At 48.4% G+C, this 23,806-nt stretch overlaps 1 protein-coding gene across 2 annotated transcripts in view; it reads right to left on the minus strand.

Annotated features, from left to right (window-relative positions):
• USP34 (ubiquitin specific peptidase 34) overlaps positions 1-23,806 on the minus strand; it is a 2,709,276-nt gene that overhangs the window by 1,682,802 nt on the left and 1,002,668 nt on the right. For both annotated transcript variants that reach the window (XM_086927486.1, XM_086927485.1), the window contains exon 36: positions 1,335-1,459. In XM_086927486.1, coding sequence (XP_086783612.1) covers positions 1,335-1,459 — 125 coding nt within the window. The remainder of the gene's footprint in view (positions 1-1,334; positions 1,460-23,806) is intronic.

A 23,806-nucleotide genomic window follows, 5' to 3' on the forward strand; every position in this document is an offset into this window, starting at 1 on the left:
CCTATCTGCAGGGAAGAGGGGGATGAAGTGCAAGAATTCCGTCCTGAGACACCAAAGGTCATTACATCAAAGATCAACATCAAAACAGCTATCAGGAGAACCACTCGTTCTCTAAGTTTCAGCGAGATGATGGAGGAAGAAAATCCAGATAACAGAGGGAGGACCATCAACCTAGAGAAAGCAACAAGGCTCCCAACCATGGGACTCAAAGTGGAGGCAAAGGAAAGGACATGTTTTTGCAGTGCTTCACAAGGAGGTGTTCAGAGATGTAATCTCAGTGACAGCAATACAAACAGAAGTATTTTTTTCAGAGTCAGAAGATCCTGAACTTTTCAGACCTCTGTCTCAGAAAACAAGTGCAGAAGAGCACAGAGACCTGAATAAGGTTGGAGTTCAGGCCTCTATTCAGCTCAACCAAAAGCAGTGAAGGCAGTAAACCTTTCTGGAATGGCCCACCCTATAATGGAAGGAGGATGATGTTCTGGAAAACTGATGTATGCTGGGATATGTTTTTGGCCTCACACACACAAGGAGAGTGCTGGAGACATAAACTAGCTTGTTCCATTATCCAGGATATGGAACTGTTAGAAACACAACCCCAGTAGAGTGCTTAATATACATCTCTGTCCCTCATGTTCTCACTCCCTGGGAGGATTGTACAATTAACATTTCGTTAGTCAAGTTATTAGGTCCTTATAGCACAAGGAAAATTGCTTGGATTTTTCATACAGAATTGATGTGCTTTCACAAACTGCAAAACCAAATAAAAGAGTTAAACTAAAATATCACAGAAAAACACTTGCTGGTGTTTGGGGCGTATCGAAAAATCAAAAGGGCATCAGGTTTGAGAATGTTGTATTTTGAAGGCCGGGACATTGCTAAGATTATTAAATAATTTCTGATCCAATAACTTGTTCTGGTGCACCTACTGATCAAAGCAAAGTTTGCACTTGGAGTATATTACAAAAAAGAGGAAACATGAACAAAGAAATATCTACTTAGAAACGAGCATTACGCTCCAACAAGAGATAAAGTTTGCTGTCATCTAAAGAACAAAATTAGGATCAGGAGAGCTACGAGTCACTGGGAATGTATACGAGAAAACAAGATACCTTGAGTCAAAAGCCTACTCTAAATTTCAAATTAGGTAGAGGGAGAACATTTTAGAAACCATCAATTTGTACAACAAATATATGCATATACTTATAGAAGGCCTTAATCTAAAACTTTGGGTTGCAGTATTTTGAGATATTTTCAATCAAATGTACAGAAATTATATTTATGTAAAGTTTTTTTCAAATAAAAAATAAAAACACGACAAGCAACCTACTTACCTCTGGAATAAGAAGTGTAAGTTTTTTCAACCAATCTTGCAAATAATCACTGTCCGCTAGACTGGATTTTACCAAAGAACAGCAGTGAGCCCAACTCACCAGAAGCCACATTGAATAATGGGTAACTGCGGAAGAAGGTGAACAACAGCATTAAGCAGCACACCCAGTTTGCTAAACATTCTGGTTTGAAAATACAACCATGTGACATAAGTAAGGTAGGCTGTACTAAACTAATTTTATGATCCATAACTATGACCCATTAAACCATCGAATCGAACAGATTTGGAATTAGTTGTGATATTTGTTACAATATAAAAGAAGGTTTACACACACAGGTGCAATCACACAAAGTTTCATTAATAATGTTTCAGTTAAAGGTCTGATGACTGGTAGGAGTCATGTTACAATCTCGACTATAAACTTGAGGTATTTACCATAATGCATTGGGGTGAACTAAGTGCTGGGAGGTGAGACAGTTTGCTACCAACCTCTTTTTGCATGAACTTGAGGTATTATGGGGTAAACCCAACTGCTGAATCCATCCAACTGTCACTGGAAGGCTAACAGACACACACACAACTCCACCAAAACTCCATTCCATTTTTCAACAAAACTAACTAAAGGCAAATGTACCTCATTGTAAAGAAAAGTTTATTTTCGTATGGTCACCCCCAAGTTTTTTGACTGATGCTGCTGGTTTTTCAACTCCGACAGTGCACGGAGGCCTGCTAACTAGACCTCCGTGCCAGTGCCCTGACCCTAAAGTGTACGTTGAATTGGCTGTACCCAAATGGAAATGGCTAACATACGTGTAAGTCTCTAGTAAATGGTAGCCTGGCACCAATGGCAAGTAAGTTAGGAGGGTACCCCAATGCTTCCAGAAATTATTTGGCCACTCTAGAGTTCCCCAAGTAAAACAAGTCCCCCAGTCAACCACTGTAGACTGGTAGACTCGTTGTGTACTGCTAGCCTACCTTGGCCGTTGAAAGCAATGGCAAGGCCACCACGTCCCCTGGGCATGTGTGTAAGTCACTACTCTGGCAGGTCTACTGAGCCCTAAAGGCAGAGCGCTACACATGTAGCCTACTCCACAAGACAGCTTTCTGCCCTCCTGGAGAAATGTGCCAATGACTCTCAGGAAGGAAAACAATGATTGCAGGCCAGGGAGGTGGCAACTCTCTCCTGCTGGAAACCAAGTAGGTGGTAGCTCCAAAAGGCAGGCTTCTAAGGGAAAGCAGCCTTTGAAGGGCAGATGTGTCACACTAGGAAGGATGACTGTCCCATTGTTTAGATAGAATGGCACTGGGAGCAGTGGGGAAACCAGTTATCAAACCTGTTTCCCCAGAGGTGTGTAGCCCTAAGGTAGCCACACGGAAGAGTAGGCTGGTGAGGCCTACACACCGAGAGAGGGATCTCACCATCTTGGGAGTGGGCAGAATGGGGCATCCTGGGATATTTAGAAGTCACACTCCACAGGAAATGGCCATAAGGTTGCAGGGACCTGGGAACCCATTAGCTACCAACAGTATCCTGCCCTAAGAACACTTTGAGCATAAGGACCTCAGCTGACTTGGAAAAAGTACCAAAGGATGACTGCACCTGCGGCACCTGGTGGCTAGCCAAAAGAGGGACTGTGCCCAATGTGTCCTGCTCAAGGAGAAGCTGTCTCAAGAGCCCAGCCAAGCCAAGATCATTTTAAGGGCTAGCTGACTGGCCTACTATTCACAACACAGGGACAAAACAAGCTGAAAAAGCTGACAAGTTGGTAGCCTAAAGTCTTCAAGATGCCATGACCGCCGCAAAGGGCCAAGACTTGACGCACAGAGCTGAACCAGAGTTTATCAGAGCCCAGAAGTGCTGTCAGAGTTGCTGGGACCCTCAGAGGGTGAGTTAGTGACTCAGGAAGGATTGGCCTGTGACCGTGATCCAGTGGTGACTGGACTTCTGCCTGTCTGGAGATAGCTTTGTGAGAAGTAGACAATGAAACCAGGATCCCTTCACCATCTTCATGGACCAAGAAATCGCTGCAGGAAGACCCCCGTTGTCCGCATCACAACCACAGCATACTTGGAGCATTTTCGCATCCTTCACCCCTTACATCAGGACCACTATATAGGAATCCATTACAACATGGATACAGTGCCTGGAACTGATGAAGGACTGCTTCTTCTATGAAGCAAACTTTTCTTGAGGACCTTGCTGTTTGTCTTGACTAGCTCCCTGCCGGAGGTGATCGCCCTAAGTACTTGTAACCTACTGCATTGTCACTTACCTAAGTCTTCCTTTAAATATTTTTTAAGGTGTACAAATCGATAATTTTATCAAGGTTTCTTGGCGGCTGAGTGAATTTGCGTTGATTTATTATTGCTTGTAAAATCTTTGCCTCCAGAACCCTCCGGTGGGTCTTTTGCGTTCTAGTGTCTAAATTCTTATAAAAATAAAGTCTATTTTTATAAATTGGTGGCTGATTTCTTGAGTGCCGTGTGGATTTCTTCTTCAGTTGATGTGGTGGTTTAAATGCTTTACATTGGTTGCTCGAGTAAGCCTTGCTGCACAGTGCCAAAGGTACCCAGAATTGAGCTGGGGGGTTGACAGACGAAACCCATTGGTTCTAAGTGGGTTGCCAAGTATATTAGACAGTGAGTGCACAACCACACCATATAATACACCCCATTTCCTCACACTAATCAAATAGGCCACCTCTGCCTTTCCTCAGCATAAGACACATTACGCAACATCCATCAGGATCATCCACAAGTTCACCTATAAACACATCTTTATAGTCTAATCTAGCAAGCTCTCTCTCAACACAAAACCAGGCAAGAACACAATCTAACCAAAACAAAATCAAAGAATTGCTTGCTCTGCAAAATGCTACACTCCAGTTGTACAGGATGTCGTAACCTCAGTACAAAAGTTCAGCACTGAGACACAATGCCAAAGGAGTCATAGAATTTCTTACTTTGCAACTAGCTAGGGCCCACTCAGCCTGCTCCCTCCTACAACTTCAAGTCTGCTTAACTCCAAGTATCCTCTGAGGTAATAACAATAAACACACAGGGGGAGGGCGGAGCTTGCCTGGCCTAAAGATGGCTGCTATTTAAGTGAGCTTCGCAAGCCGCCACATCTATCCGTCAGTATCGGCCGTTATTCATCGAGTCTCTCGCTTGAGGGTCTGAGCACACAAAGGCTTATCGCCGGTGCCCTAATTGCTGAAGGAACTGGTGAGATTGACGCAGCTGGTCCGCAGCTATCGATCTGAACGTTACTTTCCCTCGTGCTGGGCTACGCCACGGCCGACGAGGGCGTTGCTTCTAGCTGGGCCGCGACTAAGCAATCACTCGGCCCTCGTGCGTTGCGGCCTGAAGAGGTGACCGGGGTTTCTGCACGGCAGCGCTTCTCCTGTACAGAGCGCAGAGCCACTACTGGGCGATGAAGACTGGCTGTCGCCACTGAGGGCAGGAGCGGGTGAGACGCTACGGGAACCTGTGCTGAGGCATGGTGAGGAACCTCTTGTGCAGGCTGGTTGGCTGTGGCCCGGTGCCAGGCCTGGTCGGTGAGCTGCTGCCTGCCCTGAGCCCCTCTACAAGACAGGATTGTCTGGACACTTGGCCAGCTTGACGCTGCTACATTGATTGCTGGATGTGTGAGGCCGTATCTCTTGGCGCGGCTCCGCTCCTGCATTGGGCCCTGGACACCTAGGGGCTGCGCGTTAGACAGCACTGGACCCTTCCTGAATGAGAGAAGCGAGGGGGTCATCTCAAAAGTGGCAACAGATAGGTTAGACAACTGTTCCCAGAGTGGATTGTTCTGCTTCGAGCTGGGAGGCCCTCTCGGACTTCCTCTGTGGGAGCTCACAACCAGAATAGGTGGGGTCTCACACTTGCTGACGAAGTAGCTTTGGTAACAGAAAACGAAGACTTTGAGCAACCAGCACCGATACTGAACTGTGTCAGAATGGGAAAACCAGACAAGACACATCCTAAGCTGAGCTTTGAGCAGCGAAAGACCAGGCACAGAGAAGATGCTGCAGAATCTGCTGCATCGGAACTGACGAATTAACAGAAGACCCCATTGGTGACATCAAAATGATCCTTGCGTCCCTGCAGAAGGGTCTGTCGGCGATTGATGAGAAAATAGACACCTTGTCCTATAGAATGGATCGCATGTCCGAGAGGGTAGACGAGCATGCGGAACGTCTCAATATGGCCGAGCGAAGGATCACCGAAACGGAGGAGGCCCAAACTGACTAATAGCACACAGAAATAGAATTAGAAGATCCTGGTCACTTTGCAGGACAGAGCTGAGGATTTGGAAGCCAGATCGAGCTGCAGTAACCTGCACATTATAGGCCTTCCTGAGTCCACTGCAACAGGTAAAATGGAGGTCTTCACAGAAAAACTGCTCAATACTCTGCTGGCTGCCGTCACCTTTTCCCCATGTTAGTTGGGGAGCGTACGCACCGAACGCTGGGGCCTAAGCCTCCCCGGGTGCCCCTCCAAGGATTGTCATAGCGAAGCTGCTGAACTATGGAGACAGAGATGCAATGCTGAGGAGGGCAAGAGAACTGGGCAATCAACAGTATGAGGGCTCCTATCTCTCTTTGTTCCCGGACTGCATCCTCAGAGTCCAGGAAGCAATTCACGCCACTGAAGCGCAAGCCGAGGCAGCAAAGTGCGGGATATGCGATGCTGTACCCGGCTGAGAGTGATACTGAACGGGAAGGTGAAGATTTTCTCTGATCCTCAGTTCTTCCAAAAAGTTCTCAAAGACTGGGACAGGCTCGGCAAGCGTAGGAAAGACCAGACTGAGGAAGATCGAGCGGATGGTACGGGTTGAGGACTCGATGATAACGACTAAGGAGAACAAACGGGACACCAGTTCCTAGCGACAACCCTCCCTCTTGTGAAGACTATCTGAAGGGGTCTGGGGGTTGTAACTTGGATCTACAATGGGGTCTCCACTACTGTGGATAACAAATTACTGTTCCTACAGCCAATCTGAAAAGATGTACTAATTTGCTGACTCTTATTTGCATAAGCCGGAACTGTGGTGTTAGCCAATTGATGTCTTCTTGTGTGAGAGACACTATGGTTAAGGAATTGTTTGTGCGGCTCCAAAAGAGATCTTTTTCCCTCCAGTGGTTGTCTCGTTGTAGTTGCTTAGTGGCTGTGCGGCACTGTGGCACAAAGAGGTTTGGGAAGGCAACATCCGCCCCAATGTGTTTCACCCTTACTTACCACAAGTTATTTAGTGCTTACTGTTGCACAACTGTTGTTATCCTTTTATATGCTATAGTAATTGCTACGGGGGAGGGAAGCAGGTCGACTATGCCTAGTTTTGGACGGCATAGCGTTGGAGGTGGGAGGGATTGGGTTTCTTTGTTAACAATTCGCATGCACATGAGGGTCGTGAGTGATAACGGTAGCACAGTTAACATCTTTGCTAAGAAGATCCAATCATATGATAGCTGCGAATGACACTGGAATAGGGCAGAAACATAGAAGGAGCCTGCGTCTAATGACTTGGAATATGAGGGGTCTGAACGACCATAGAAAGTTGCGTAAAATTCTGGCGTACTTGAAAATAAAGGAAGTAGACATTGCTCTGCTTCAAGAGATGCACCTTGCCCCCAACTGCGATATGCTCACGAGGCGAAGCCTATTAGTTCCGTCCCAAGCAGCTGTCTTCACTTCACACTCGAGAGGCGTACTCACCTGGGTAAATCCTAACTCAGGTCTTCAACTCAAAGAGCGCAGGACCAATCCTGCTTGTAGATATGTAATCTCAAGATGTTATGGTAGGGGTGTCGACTTTCATATTGTTAACACCCAAGGGCCCAACGACGATGACCCTCGGTTTTACCATTCAATATTGTCACTTATTAAAGGCTGCTCTTCATTGCCACTAATCTGAGGGGGGCGGGGGGGGATTTTAATTGTGTATTAGATCCTGCGCTTGACAGTGATCATGCAATATTTTCAAACGTGCCGGAAACAGTAGTGCATATTTCAGATTCAAGTCTCGAAGTTTCTTCTTGACTGCTATAAAGGAAGGACGCTGTCTTTGGACCAACATTGTGTAGTCTGGGTATAATGAGATTTTTGTATTCTCAAAAATGTATCGGCGAGGACTCACGGTCTTTCTGCAGGAGAATGTCTTTGTCGCGAAAGTTCAGTAGTTTCACAATGAGAGGTCGAGGCGAAGCTCCAGGTTTCGGGCGATATCCTGTGTGCTCGCTCTATGCAATATTGCGTGGAGAGCGCTTCATTGGTGACGTGGTCCTAGAACCATTGCTCCATATATCGCATCGCTCAGTGCGGACCACGCTAAACTTGCGAACAAAGTGAAAGATAATGCAGCGACGTTGGAGGAGGTGATCCCGTGACAATCGCAGGCTGAAACCAAGATCACACAGCTACAAGACCAAGTGGCTACCCTGCTAGACAGAGTGGAAGACGCAGAAGGAAGGGCCTGACGTAATAACATCTGCGTCATCGGACTGCCGGAGAAAAGTGAAGGGAACGACGCGACCCCTCGTATGAACACCTTTAATGTCTCTCATACCGTGGCATTAGAGTCGACTGACCCAATATTGTTTTTTTTAAATTAGCTGCTGCTATGTAATGGCGGCAGCTAATTCGGCCTCAAACAATGTATCTAGCAGAGAGTATGGCGAAATCTCCACAGGAAAGGAGGAGGACCCCGCAGGGGAATTTCAACCACTAACAATATAGGAGGAAAAGGAGCGAGCCAATACTGTGCAATCCCGTACCCTAGGTGTTAGACCTGGCACCATTGGCGTGGGTCTCCCTTCCAATTTTGCTGTTGCCTCATGTATTTTTGCTGGTGTTAGATGCTTTGGGCACTGTGCCACTGCTATTCAGTGCCACAGTGCAAGTGCTCCCTATTGTAAATTGATGTATTAATCAGTGGTTCCATGTTTGGCTATTTGGTTTACTTATCAGACCCTAGTCTAGTGCACTGAGTGTGCCCAGGGCGTGTAAATCCAAATGCTGCTGGTGGGCCTGCAGCACTGGTTGTGCAACCCACAGAAGCATCCTTGTAAGTGGATGGGACAAGTGGATGGGGGTCCTCTTTGGGTAAATTCTCAGAGAACCGCTGCAGTGAATCCCATAATGCTCTATCATACCGTCCCAATAGAGCTGAAGCACTTGAGACCTTTAACATGGATGAGGAGGTACCACATACTTTCCTACCCCATTAGTCCTGCGTCTTGCTCTCCTTGTCCGGAGGCACTGTGGACAAGGAGACGACCAAATGTGGTTTTCTGGCTGCAGCCACAATCACTGAGTCTGGTTTTGGGTCCGACTTTAAGTATTCAGGATCCTCTAACAACGGGCGCTATTTCTTGAGAATTCTCGCTGGAGCCGTCTTGAGGGTGGCTGGCATGAGAAAAATGTCCATTACTGGTTTTAGCAAGACCGGCACCAGAGGCAGTAATGGGCGAGAGGACGCCTTCTGATTCAGAGTTTCAAAGATAACTGAAGAAGTACTCTGTTGGACAGGCATAGGGATGTTTAGTTTGGAAGCCCCCTGGCCAGAAAGTCCTGAAAGGTGTTTACGTCATCCACCGGAGATATCCTCAACGGTGGGCTATCCGTGAGCGTGGGTGAATAGTCTCTCTTTGAGGAGTACGTTGAGGAGGTAGGAGTCGGGGACCTGTGCCTTCTCCTTTCACTGCGAGATCTTGAACCTCCTCCTAGGTACTGGTACCGGGGAGAGAGTCATCGCTCTTCCTCTTGGAGGCGACAGCTCTACGGCCTGGGCTAGCAGAGTAAGGGGAGACCTGTGAGCCGGGCTGGATTCTCTTCTCGCCTCCAAAGGATGAGTACGATCCGCCCAATGATGCAAGTGTTGCAACCATCTGGGGGAGAGATGAACAGATGCAGGCCTCTGTGTTCTATCAGGTGAACGTGATGGAGTTTCCTCACCTCCTGACAAGCTTATGCAGCCTGATGAGAATGCGAGTGAGACCCCTTGCTGCTTGAGGATGAGATCACCACCTCCCGAGTACAAGACCTGGAAATGGTCTGGTGTGAACCTGCTCTCGACGTCGATGAAGGAGACGGTGAGAGGCTTGCTGGGGCTGACACAGAGAGAGACCTCTGTCTCAATGTAGCTTGTGAAGAGGATCTTTGCTTCGACGCCGATCTGGAATGTGTGTGCCCCAGCGTTGACTGTCTCGACTGAGACTTGAATCCCGAAGTCAACCCCGATCTTCTATCCTTCAACTGAGTACTGCGCCTAAATGTCGACTGCTGCGCCAACGGAGGACTGCGCCTCGACGTCGATATTCTTCTCGCCGACAGAGACTCCTGCCTCGATGTCGACTGTGCTCTTTTCGACGGAGGACTGTGCCTCGACGTCGACTGCTGTCTCGACGGAGACCCCTGCCTCAACGTCGATCTTGGTCGTTTCGACAGAGGACTGCGCATCAACATCGAATGTCTGCGCTTCGACGAAGGGCTCCGCCTCAACGCCGAGCTTCTTTCCTTCAACGGAGGACTGAGTCTCAACGTCGACAATGGAACCAACGGAGACTGGTGCCTCGATGTCGAGTGTCTTGCTAACGTCGACGGTGGGCCCTGCCTCGAAGTCGACGATCGAATTTCCGACGATTTCTGTTTCGATGGCGATCTGCGCTGAGACCTTGAAGAAGTTGACTTATGTCTCAGCGTCGATAATCAGTGTCTCGACGTAGATCGTCTGTGAAGAGTCAACGGCGGAGGATCTTCCCTCGACGCCGGACGCTGATCCAACGCCGACATGGACTTGGACTTGGATGTTGAAGAGCGGAGCTCCTGCTCCCGGTCCCTCGACAATGATCCAGCCGCCGGCTCCTTTGACGTCGAGTCTGCCGCCGAAGGGGAACATAGCGGGACCTTACTCCTCGACGTCGAACGCGCCCTTTTCTTCAGCTTCGTAGGAGACCTACCTCTTTCTGAGAGGCCATAGATCCTGATTCTCTCCCTGTCTTTGAGAGTTCTTTTAGACAGCTTCCTGCAGTGTGGACATGAGGAAGGAGAGTGGGAATCAGGCAGACAGAGAATACACACCTCATGTGTGTCTGTCTTGGCCTTCTTCTTGCCACAGGCAGGGCAAGGGTCGAATAAAGAAGGCATTTTTGACAGAAAAAAATCACTTCTGTCACAAAAAAAGGGTAAACCTGCACTCAAATGCCAAAAGACGTTGAGTGAAGCCAAGAAAACCCCCCATAAAATAAGAGAATTTTTGACTGAAAATCCAAAAAGTAGAGAGCTGTGACTCCAGGGTCCTGACAGAAGGAGCCCGAAAGAACAACTGACCCAACTGTCACCCCTGAGGCATGATGGGAAGCTAGGGGTCATGGCTGCCTTAAAGGCACGGTGCCAGTTTTTGTTGAAAATGCTTTCATTTTCCATGCTATAGTTTTAAATGCAGCCTGTAGGATAACATCATCTGCTTATTTGCAGGTTTTTGCTTTTATGAGTGGTTTACTCATTAAAAGTCTGAGTTCAAGTACTACTTGCCCTCTTGTCTCTTTATGTATTGGCAAATGCAGTCTTTATATGTGCAATTACATTGTTTAGCCTCCATTGCAGGCTGCATTGGTATGGGAAAAAATGATATAGGTTTGTATATATATGTAGAGCTTTACATATATGGTTTCCATATATATTTTTTTATTATTTCCGGGGTTCCCGCACATGGGCGGGAATATTCAGTGCTTATGACTTTTATGAGGATCCCCTGGAAGAGAACTGGTGGTGCTGTTGTGAAGCCACGCAAAAGATCTCACTCAATGGCAGGCACAGAGTGGTCCGTTTCAAGTATCTCAATAGGGTGCACTACATGTCGGATGGACTATTTCGATATGGGCTCAGGGACACTGACTGCTGTGAGAGATGAGGGTTGACATAGGGAGATTTTTTGGCATGGCTGTGCCCTACAGTAGCAGAATTTTGGAAGCAAATTTTTCAAGCATTAAATACCATTGCGAATCATTCCCTATCCCCTAATCCCCTACTATCCATTTTGGGATACACAAAACCTCTCAGTAAGAACATCAGAAAATTAGTCTTTATGGGTCTACTTTTGGCTAAGCCTAGGATTGCGATGCTCTGGATGCGTGGCCCCCATACCAACTGTGACAGAATGGGAGCAAGATATGCTCTACTGTAATACCCAGTCCCACGTATACAATAAGTTGCTGCCCCCCAATAGTAGTCCAAAAAGTTTCTGGGGTCTGTTTGCGAAATATCTAATGACGAGACAGGGTGATGATGCGGACAATGAATGATAGCATGCTGTACTGTGTAGGCCTGGATGCCACTAGGTCTACATGCACAAGATTAAACTGGTCATGTTGGCTTCATGTCGGTCCTTGAACCGTTGTCACAATTTGCTGACCACTACCTGAGACCGCTAGTGCAAAAGACACCCTCTCTCTGAAGGATACCCACGATCTACTCAACCCTCTAAAAGAGAAAACATTCACCATTGACACCATGCTCCCAGTGGGATTTGATGTAGAGAGCTTGTACACCAGCCTGCTACAACAGAAGGCGATGGAAACACTGGAGGAGATACTTTTTGAACAAAATTGTTCCCACCATACACCCAGACACTTCGTTCTACAATGCTGCCAACTTGCTCTTACTGAAAACTATTTTGAGTACAATGGAACGATGTACCAACAGTGTCATGGTACATCCATGGGTAGTACCTTTGCCCCAAGTGTGGCTAGACTTTATGTGAGTAACTTTGAGAAGACATTCACACACAATGCAACCAATCCACACCTGTCCAAAATCCGATTTTGGAACGATATATAGACGACATCATGGTAACCTGGGAAGGCGATCAATCCAGTCTGTACGAAATCCATGAATGGATGAACGAACAAGATGAATGCCTAAGATTCACCTACACTGCAAACCAGAAACAACTATATTTCCTTGATCTAACAATCTATGTTGAAGATAACACCATCAGGACAAAGACGTTCTTCAAACCAACTGCAAAAAACAGTCTCCTCTCATACAATAGTTTCCACCCCCGCCCCCTGAGAGAGAATCTACCCTACAGCCAGTTTCTGCACCTTAAGAGAAACTGTAGCGAACTCACAGAGTATTAGACACAAGCTAAAGAACTATGCTCAAAACTCTCTTGAAGAGATTATCCAGCAAAGACAGTAGCGAAGTGCCAAAAGAGGGCCAGGAATCAACCACGAGAACGCCTCCTCGAATCTACACCTAGAAGTCAAGAACAAGAAACACTGACATGTGTCACCACGTACAGCATAGCAAGCAAAGCTGTAAAGAAGATAATCAATAGAAACTGGCGCATAGTAACATCAGGAGCACTAAACTGGCCAAAACCCAGGTACGCAAACAAAAGGACAAGAAATATCAAATATATGTTAGTGCACACACTGCCTCAGGCAACCCAACATAACGAATATGCTACTTACCAGTATGCATCTGTTCTTGGCATGTAGGGCTGCTGACATTCATATCTGTGCATAGATCGCCGCCTAGTGTTGGGTCCGGATGATCGCACATTGTTGTCCTGGAAGAGTCTTCGAAGTATCACGAGATAGGTGGCTCCTCCCCTGGACTACAGTGCGCATGGGCATCGACTCCATCCTCAGATTGTTTTTAGCCATTGTGGCAAAGATGGAGTGAAACTATGTGAATGATGGCCATGCTAGAAGTATGTGTGAATGCTGCAGCCGCTACAGGCGCCGGGGAGGAGGGCGGGCGATATGAATGTCAGCAGCCCTACATGCCAAGAACAGATGCATACTGGTAAGTAGCATATTCGGTTCGAGGCATGTGGGCTACTGAATTCATATCTGTGCATAGAATACATAGCAGTCCCTCCATGAACGGCGGCCGCCTGTGCCAGCTGCAGCAGTTTGGAAAAGTGTTTTTAGAACAGCCTGCCCTACAGCTGCCTGCTGTTTGGAGTGCACATCAACACAGTAGTGTTTTGTAAATGTGTGTGTGGTAGACCATGTGGCTGCTCTACATATGTCTTCCAAAGGAATATTTCCAAGGAAAGCCATGGAGGCCCCCAACTTCCGGGTGGAGTGGGCCCGTGGCGGAATGGTGAGAGTGCGCTTGGCTTTCTGATAGCAGATCTGAATACATTTAACGATCCACCTGGCTATACCAGCCTTGGAAATGGGGTTGCCTTTGTGTTGTGGTGAAAAGGCAATAAACAGTTGTTTAGTCTTCCGAAAATCTTTGGTCCTATCGATGTAGTACATTAAGGCCCTATTGACGTCAAGTGTGTGGAGGATCCTCTCCGCAACTGACTCTGGATTCTGGAAGAACACAGGTAGTTCTATAGTCTGGTTGATATGGAACTGAGAAACTACCTTAGGAAGGAACTTAGGGTTAGTGCGAAGCACCACCCTGTTGGAATGAATTTGAATAAATGGCTCTTGGATAGTTAGTGCCTGGAGTTCACTAACTCGTCGTAGCGACGTAATTGCTATAAGGAAAGCCACTTTCCATGTCAAGAACTGAATCTCGCATGAATGCAGTGGTTCGAAAGGGGGACCCATCAGCCTTAGGAGAGGACCACATTTAGGTTCCACTCGGGGGCTGGTGGTGTCCGCGGTGGAATGACTCGTTTGAGTCCTTCCATAAAGGCTTTAATGGCAGGCACTCTGAAAAGTGAGAGGTGCTGTCTGTTTTGGAGATAAGCAGCCATTGCGGATAGATGTATACGAATGGAAGCATAGGCCAGATTACATTTGTACAGATGTAAGAGATAACAAATGATGTTCTGAATAGATGCATCCAGCGGGTTAATGTTGTGGTCTGCACAATAAATGACAAATCGCTTCCATTTTGCCGCATAGCATGCTCTGGTGGTGGGTTTTCTTGCCTCCCTGATTATGTCCATACAGTCAGGAGGTAAGTTGAGGTAGCCAAACTCTAAGACCTCAAAAGCCAGATCGCCAGGTTGAGCTGTTGCGGATCTGGATGCTGAATGTCGCCATGGCTCTGCGTCAAAAGCTTGGGTGTGAGGCGCAGCCTTTGATGCGGTACCACGGACAGTTCTAGAAACGTGGTGTATCATGGTTGGCGAGCCCAAGTTGGAGCAACCAGGATGAGAGTCATCAAGTGCTGCTTCAGGTTGCGTGCCACCAGCGGTATCAGAGGTGCTGGGGGAAAAGCGTACGCAAATTTGCCTGACCAGTTCATCCATATCGCATTGCCCTGCGACTGTGGGTGTGGGAACCTGGTGGCAAAGCTTGGGCATTTGGCGTTCTCCTTTGTGGCGAACAGGTCTATCTCTGGATGACCCCACCTTAGGAAGTACGGGTGGAGTACTGATGGATGTATCTCCCACTCGTGCATTTGGTGGCTGTACCTGCTGAGCAGGTCCGCCATCTAATTGTCCTTGCCCGGGAGGTGTTACGCCATGAGGAAGATGTTCCTCGGAATGGCCCACTTCCACATGCTCTGAGCCAGATGAGACAACTGTGGAGAGTGTGTACCTCCCTGCTTCTGGATGTAGTACATGGCCGTCATGTTGTCCGTCCGGATCAACACGACCTTGTTGCACAGATATACCTTGAATGCTTTCATCGCCATGAAGATAGCCATCAGTTCTAGAACATTGATGTGCATCTTCCTTTGCTGTGGTGTCAATAGTCCCTGCACAGTGTAGTGGAGTACATGAGCTCCCCAACCATGGAGAGAAGCGTCCGTCGCCAGAATGATCTGTGGCACAGGCTCCTGGAACGGTCGTCCCTTGCAAAGGTTTTGTGGATTCCACCAATGCAGAGAGTTGTATGCACGACCGGTCACCAACACTAGGTCTTTCAACTGTCCGTGAGCCTGAGTCCACTGACGTGCTAAGCACTCCTGAAGCGGACGCATATGTAGTCTCGCGTGCGGGACTATGGAGATGCAGGAGGCCATCATGCCTATCAACTGCATGAACACTCGTGCTGGAAGCGAGTGTTGAGGTCTGAATTTCTGTATCAGCGATTGAATGCTGCTGACCCTCACTGAATTTGGCTGTGCTGTGGCTGCCAGAGTGTTTAACGTCGCCCCCAGATACTGCCGTATGTGGGCGGGTTGTAGGTGGGACTTTGGGTAATTCAGTGAGAAACCCAGATCGTGAAGAAGGTGAATGGTGTGGGACATGTGGGCGGCACACTGCTGGGCTGACTTTGCCTGGATGAGCCAGTCGTCCAGATAAGGGTAGACTTGAATGTTTTGTCTCCTTAGGTGTGCCGCCACCGTCTCCAGGCACTTTGTAAACACCCTGGGTGCCGTGGTGACTCCGAAAGGTAGAACCTTGAACTGGTAATGTTGGTTTTGGATGGTGAACCGTGTGAGAAATTGGCCTGATATGCAGTGCTCACTATTCTAGTGATCACTATGTATCAGTCCAAATGACCCTTATTGATGATTGGTTGTAAGTCAACCGTAGACCAGCTATCCTAGTAGCGTGGACAAGAGCAGTCTTTAGGCTAAACTCTAGAGGGCATGTTAAGCCAGCTGTTATACCATCACATACACCCCTTGAACACCAAGTGAAAGGACACCACACAAGTTGTTATGAAAATAAAAGTATATTTATTTAGAACACAACAGCCCTGGACTCTTTATGAGGACAGGGCGCTAAGCACAATACAAAACTCTTGTGAAAATACTCAAAGTCGCACAATTTACACAAATGCCCGAGGGGCACGAAAAACCATATACTACAAAAGTGGAATGCGAAATTACTAGCAGGTAAGTACTACTCTAATAGGCTTTAGGATCGCTAGGACTTGACTACTGAACCTTCAGATTACTAGCAGGAGGCCTAGGGAGATCGGGTGCAGAGTGTGCACTCTCACCCGGGCTGCGGGACAAAGTCTATGGATGCTAGATTTCGTAAAGTTAGTGTTATCGGGCGAATCCGACTAGGTAGGGCAGAAACGAAAAAGGATCTGGACCTTTGGATAATTAAGCTATGCTGGAGCATCGAAATGCTCAGGTTACCTAGCCCAGGGGCTGCAGCTGCATAGGTCTAAAAAGACGTCGGGAATCCTCGTTGCAGTCTATGGAGCCTGAAAGAAGAAGTTGCTGGCAGGCGACCAGTGTTGAAGTTCGATGGGATCCAAGCCTGGATCGGTGATGGAGGATACCTGTAAGCAGAGGGGACCAAGTGTTGAATCACTAGCCAGTGATTAGATGGGCACCAGGATGGCACCGGATGGAGTCACCTCGACCAGGTGAGTGGGCGACGCTGGGCTCTGCAGTCTCTCGGACCAGGAGGCGTTGTCGGCAACCAGGATGGAGGTGCGAGCTGTCCCACGAAGGTATCTGCTGTCGACGTCGCTGGACCCAGGATTGGGGCAACAAGTCTTGGCAAATGCAAGCCCACGCGGTGGACTTAAAATGGCGTCTGGAGTGGACCAGGAGGGTCCGGGGTGCTCCTCTGTTGGAGGGGAGCAAGGGCCAGTCTGGAGCAACCAGACCAGCGGTGTTGTCGTCGTGGTGCGTCGTCAAGAGGGCCACAAGCCAGCAGGCAAGTAGCAGGACAACGCGGTGAGCAGCAAAGAGCAGAAGGGCCCCACGCAGATCTTGTGGATGCTGAAGGGCTGGACTTCGTTGCTGGAGCTGCTCAGGGTTAGGGCTTCTCAAACCCCAAAGCACTCACTCGAGGATCCCTCGGCGGTCGTGCTGGGCAAGAGTTGTGCAGTCCTGAAGATGGCCGGTCCCTCGAGGTCTCGTCACACCCACGAATCTCAGCTGGGCTGATGATGCAGGTAGAGGTCAGAGGTGCCAGGGAAGCCAGTTCTCGTCGAGCTGGGCAGTCTTGATCCGGAGGAGAGACTTACAGCAAACCGCGATGCTTGGATGGTGCCTGCGGGTGCAGGGTGGCTACTCCTTAGCCACAAGGGAGAGTCTTCTGAAAGGTTCAAGAGTTCTTTCATGGAAAGTCATCAAGATTCGGAATTATCTAATTTGGGAAGGGGGCCCGCTCCTATCTTTATACTAAGGAAAGGGGTTGGCACACGGCTAGGTCCTGCCCATGGGTGGGACCAGGAAGGGGGGTGGTTACACCCCTCTCCCATGCCGGACTTTCCCCAGCTCAGGGGCTGGTGTGCCCCTGGAACTGGTTCTAGCCGGCCTATGCATAGTGAGCACCGGGGTGCCACTTGCAGTCACCTTCCTCTAAAGCCCTGCCTACCCAGGATACACAAAACCCTGTCTGGGATGGTGCTAGCACCGCCCCTGGCAGGAAACCCTTTGTCCAAGCTCTCCTCGCTGGAAGGACTCCCAGCAGCAGGAGGTCAGACTTGTGTCTGTGGTGGCAGCATCCATTTTGTGATGCTGAGGCTCGAGTTAACTTTAACCGGGGTTCACAGTTACATACATGTCGTGTATCTCTAGAAGGGTGGAATGCTAACCCCGTCACCAGAATTGGCGAGGGGTTAGTATTCCAATTCGTATGACACCTTACTCAACATGTTTTGATAAAGCGATACCAGAGTTGGCATATAACCGCGAGGATTATAATGCACTTAAGAGTATATGGTATGCGTTATCATGGAACAGCTATTAGGACTTGGTTCCGCAAGCTGCAAACGGGCTCAGCTCATGCCAGGGCACCATCTCACATGATTCCAAGCACTCTGCCTTCAGGATTGTTAAGGCCTGCCATAGGAGTGACTGATAGGAATCTATGTGTCCATTTTAGGGTTAGATATAGATATACTATATCTATAGCAAAGGGTGATTACACCACCTTGCCCCAGCTGTCGTACAGCCAGTTGTGTCAGATTTAGATGGCCAGCCAGGGGTGGCATAATACATGCTGCAGCCCCTGGTAGGCCCTGGGTACATCTATGCCCTGAGTTACAGGGTCTGATAAGGTGGCCCAGTACCAATTGGTAAATGCACCTAAGGTACACGTGTCAATTTAGTGAGAGAACAGCAAGGCTGTGGGTCTGATTAGCAGGCCCACAGCCAGGGAAGTCGTAAACCAGTGAAGCAAAAAGCAAAAATCTGGGGTGATCATAGGATTGCAGACCCTACTCTCCTACAAACCGGAGGTATTTTTTGTGTGACGGGTGCAGCGGAATATGAAAATACGCATCTTTTAGATCTAAAGTTGCGAGAAAATCCCCATTACTGAACAACGGTAGGACTTGCTGCAGTGTCAGCATGTGAAAGTGCTCCGATAGAATGTACTGATTGAGGGGTCTGAGGTCCAGTATGGGTCTGAGGGACCTGCCCTTTTTTGGTATCAAGAAGTACAGCGAGTAAACTCCTGTGCCTCTTTCTTTCACAGGCACGAGCTCGATTGCCCCTTTTTGCAGCATGACGAGGACCTCCTGCTGCAACAAGTGCAAATGCTTGGCGGACATAGCACGGTGTCTTGGGGGTATGTTGGGTGGAGTGGATATTAACTCCAGACAATAACCGTACTGGATAAGCTGTGTGACCCACCTGTCTGTGGTGATGGACTTCCAGACTGGCAGGAACTGTTGAAGTCTCCCCCCGACAGGTGTTGCGTGGTCGGGGGGCAGTGACAAGGCGTCACTGTTTGTTAGTGGCGGAGGATCTGGAGTTGTTGTTTCCACGACCTCTGCCTTTGGCGCTGTTTCCACGATATCCACCTTGACTTTGTTTGGTGTATGTGGTCTGCTTGCCGCCTTTATAGTACTGTGTGGTTTGGGAGAGCTGGCCTCTGGAAACACCTCTATTGCTTGAGCGACGAAAAGAACCACCCCGGAACTGCTGGGACTGTAGAGCCCCCATGGACTTAGCAGTTTCAGTATCTTTTTTGATTTTCTCCAAGGTGGTGTCCACCTCTGGGCCAAATAGATGATCAGGGTTTACTGTCTGATTGAGAAAGGGGGTCTGTACTCCTGGCTTGAACCCGGAGATTCTGAGCCAGGTATGTCGTCTCAGCATGACACTAGTATTAACAGCTCTGGCCGCAGTGTCTGCTGCATCCAGTGCACATTTGATAGAAGCATTTGATATGAGCTTCCCTTCTTGGATGAGCATCTCAGCTGCCTCTTTGTATTCATCTGGCAGGTGCTGTAACAGGGTCTCAAGTTTGTCGTAATGTGCCCTGTCATACCTGGCTAGAAGGGCCTGAGTGTTTGAAATGCGCCAGATATTGGCCGCTTGAGCTGCCACCCTTTTCCCTGATGCCTCAAACACCTTAGATTCCTTATCTGGGGGAGGAGCATCACCCGTTGATTGTGAATTAGCCCTCTTCCGGGCATTAGAAACAACAAGAGAGTCTAACGGCAACTGTCCCTTGATGTAAGTAGGGTCTCCAGACGCCGGTTTGTACTTCTTTTCAATTCTGGGGTTTATCACCCTGGCTCTTGTAGGCTCCTTAAAGATTTCCCCAGCATGCTTCAAGACACCCTTCAACATAGGCAGAGTCTTGACAGTCCTCTCTGAGACGGAAAAGGTGTCAAAAAGAAAGTCTACTTCAATGGGGTCAGCATGGAGCTGGACGTCATGATTTTTAGCTGCCCTTTCAATGAGGGCATTAAACGCTGCCGAATCCTCAGTAGGCAACGTTTTTACAGCATACATTTGAGTGTCTGGGGTAGAGTGAGGATCACCTGGGTCAGCAGCAGCTGCCCAGGGTTCATTGGTATCATCTGGATCAGTGTATACAGGATAGCTGTATTCATCATCATCACCTTCCCCAGTGTCCACATCTGAATAAGTGGGTGAAACATCATGGCCACGTGGAGATACCGGTTCTACAAGAACAGGCGTCAAAGTAGAATTCTTTTTCTTCAGTGGAATTTTATAGGACTCCATTGGCTGTTCCGGGGCGATTTTTCGCTTATAAAGAGAAAGTCTGCCTGTTTCGGTATCGATAAACTGTTCCTGTTGCTCTTCCAACGAGGATTGTCAATGCTTTATGGCCGGGACCACTGTTGTTGACTTCGGCACCGAGGACACCTTCTCGGGCACGTCGGTGGTCATTTTAGGGGCGAAAGCCTTCGGCACCACTTTCGGCGGCAGCGTGAAGTGGATGGGCGTCGATGTCTTCTGAGGTTTATCGGCAGGCTTCGAAGGTGGAGGATCTTTAGGCCTGACACTCGAGGCCTTGTCCTTTATGCGCTTGAGGGAGTCTGCCACCTGCTTCGAGAATGAGGCGGACGGCTGCGTTGACTCGACGGGATCCTTCGAGGCACCACCAGACATGGATTCGTGGGTCGGTCCGCTCTTTGGCCTTGTCTTGTCGACGCGGAGGCTCAAGAACCTTCGGATCACCGAGCCCTTTGTCGGTGTCGACTGTCTTCGGCGCCAATTTGTTCGGGTCGACTGCCCTGACCTTTGCCTTCAGCGCGCTAGACTTCGTCTCGACGCCCTTGAGCTGTTTCTTCGGGTCGATAACTCCCTTCTGCTTCGTCGGTGCAGACAGGTCCGAGGACTTCGAGCCGACCAAAGCAATACGCACTTTTGGTTTCGATGTAGGCAGCAGTGCTTTCACTTGCGTCGAGACCGGAGCTTTTACTTTCAGTTTCAATTTCGCAGTTTGCGGCTCCTTAGTAATGTCCGAAGCCGAGCCCGAAGGCGGGGCCGTAGAACTTATTGGAAGATCTTGGGTAAGGCCTAGTGGCGATCCCTCGACCTGAGCCTTATGAATCGTTTCGGCCCCAATGTCAGTTTGATGTTGCTCCTCCCTCGAGCTATCTTCCATGGCATCAAAGGCCCCGTCGTCGTCTCCTACTTCGTCGACGACTTCTTCCGCTTCGAGCATTTCAACATCTGCGTCGTAGTTGGAGTCGACCTCAGACGCGGGATTTGACAGGTTCTCACGAACCTCCCGGTTAGCTCCTTCATCATCCCCGGCATCGAATATGTCCACCGGCGCCGGTGCAGTCTGCTGGGCTTCCTTGCGCGCAGCGCGTCGATGCAGAAGAGTCTTCTTGGATCGAAAACGGGAACAAGCCATGCAGCTGGCTTCATCATGATCCGGCGACAGACACTTGTTGCACACCGGGTGGACGTCGATGTGGGGATACTTGGAGTTGCACACGGGACATCTCTTGAACGGGCTCCGTTCCATGATGGTTCGTCGATAAGGTCTCTGGCGTCGACAGGGCCTTCAGCGTCGAAAAGCACACGGCTCTCCTGGAAATCCGGCTCAGAACTGAGCTGGAAAGAATCGGGCACCGAACGCAAGACTATACGGACGAAAAACTAAAGGTCTTTTGGCCTTAAGAAAACTTTTATATCGATTCAGACTAGAGTGAACCAATATACATCCGAACCCAATGGCGGAAAAAAACAATCTGACGATGGAGTCGATGCCCATGCGCACTGTAGTCCAGGGGAGGAGCCACCGATCTCGTGATACTTCGAAGACTCTTCCAGGACAACAATGTGCGATCATCCGGACCCAACACTAGGCGGCGATCTATGCACATATATGAATTCAGCAGCCCACATGCCTCAAACCAAAATTACCAACACACTATGGAACATGCTACCAGTAACAGGCCACTTCCCTTGAGGACAATGTTCAGTATGTAATTTGACAACTCCAACACAAGCCATACAACTTACACCAGAATTGAAATGGACAATAAGACAACATACCAACTGCAACACATCACATGTTGTCTACATGATCACTTGCCCTTGCAACTTCAGGTATATCGGAATGACATGCCGCAAAATAAAACAGAGGATTTGTGAACATAGGAGTAATGTGAAATGCAAACGTGAAACAACAAAAATGAGCATGCATTATATTAAATATGAACACTCCACCAATGACCTCAAATGGGTCATTATTGAAACGTTGACTGGGACCACCCAGAATGCTGAAAAATCCTCTTTGAAAAAGAACAGAGGTGGGTGCATCGCCTCAAGACAGACACTTTGGGTCTCAATGATAATATCCCCTGGCTCAGCATCAAATGACTCACATACAGTTTATATAAGCCACCCTTCTAGAATAAAAATTCTGGGCCAAAAAACTAAGTATAACAACACTAAATAGACGAGGTGTACTTATTTAATTTTTTAATATTTACTTTCTTCATAAATCTGGACTATCACTATTCCTTTTTTTACAATGATGTTACCGAATTGTATACTGTCTGATTAAAAAACACTCCGGGAGTCTTTTCCTGAAAGAGCAACGTGAGTATCTCTTCTGTGCCCAAGACGCGCTATTGAACATAATGCGCTGACAAGGGATCCCGCGTTACCCGGGATCCTGACGTTAGCGCCAACACAAGTTGTGTGAACATGCAGAAGAGGTAGCTCCGACGCTGGATGGCACATTTTGAAGACACTTAATGTACTAAAAACTAATGCTATGCTAACCGCATCCCCCTCTTTTTTCACCAGCAGGCTTGCTGCAATCAGCAAACCTGTTGAAGCCCGAATCGGGACTTCGTAAGGTACGCAAGGTCTTTAACAGCACCATGACCATGATCACGTAACCGCTATAAAACATTTAGACGCGACGTCACAGCATAATTCATTTCAGAATCTACATACGCTTAAACAACACTGGCTCTGAACGTCACTGGCACACGCTGATCTTAACAGGCACCGCATTTACAGCCCTAGAGAAGGAATATGCTGTAGGAAGGTGGATATCTGACTATGGTTGCCCCCAACTTTTTGCCTAGTGTTTAGCTGGATTTCGACATAGTTGGCCTGGGATCCTGCCATTCAGGACCCCAGGCTTCCCGCTCTCTCTGTTAAAATGGACTCCATGTACCTTAGGTACATATCTAATTGGATACTGGGTCACCTTATCAGCCCCTGTGCAGTGTACCTTAGGTACCCAGGGCATAGGTGTACCCAGGGCCTACCAGGGGCTGCAGCATGTATTATGCCACCCCTGGCTGGCCATCCAAACTGACACAACTGGCTGGAAACACAGCTGGGGCAAGGTGGTGTAATCACCCTTTGCTGTAGATATAGTATACCTATATCTAACTCCAAAATGGACACATATACTCCTTTAAGTCACTCCTATGGCAGGCCTTATCAATCCTGAAGGCAGAGTGCTTGGAATTATGTGAGATGGTGCTCTAGCATGAACTGAGCCTGTCTGCAGCTTTCAGAACCATGTCCTTATAGCTGTTCCATGATAACACTATATCATATACTCTTAAGTGCATTATAATCCTCGCGGTTATTGCTAACTTTGGCATAGCATTATCAAAACATGTCATGTAAGGTGTCATACGCTTTGGAATACTACCCCCTCGCCAGTTCTGGAGACGGGGGTAGCATCCCACCCTTCTAGAGGGATAAGACATGTATGTAACTAGACCCCCCCGGTTAAAGTTAACCCGAGCCTCAGCATCACAAAATGGATGCTACTGCCACAGACACAAGTCTGACCTCCTGCTGCTGGTAGTCCTTCCAGCAACGGAGGCCTGGACAAAGGATTTCCTGCCTGGGGAGGTGCTAGCACCACCCCAGACAGGACTT

Source organism: Lissotriton vulgaris, chromosome 6 (genome assembly GCF_964263255.1).
Source record: "Lissotriton vulgaris chromosome 6, aLisVul1.2, whole genome shotgun sequence".
Lineage (NCBI taxonomy): Eukaryota > Metazoa > Chordata > Amphibia > Caudata > Salamandridae > Lissotriton > Lissotriton vulgaris.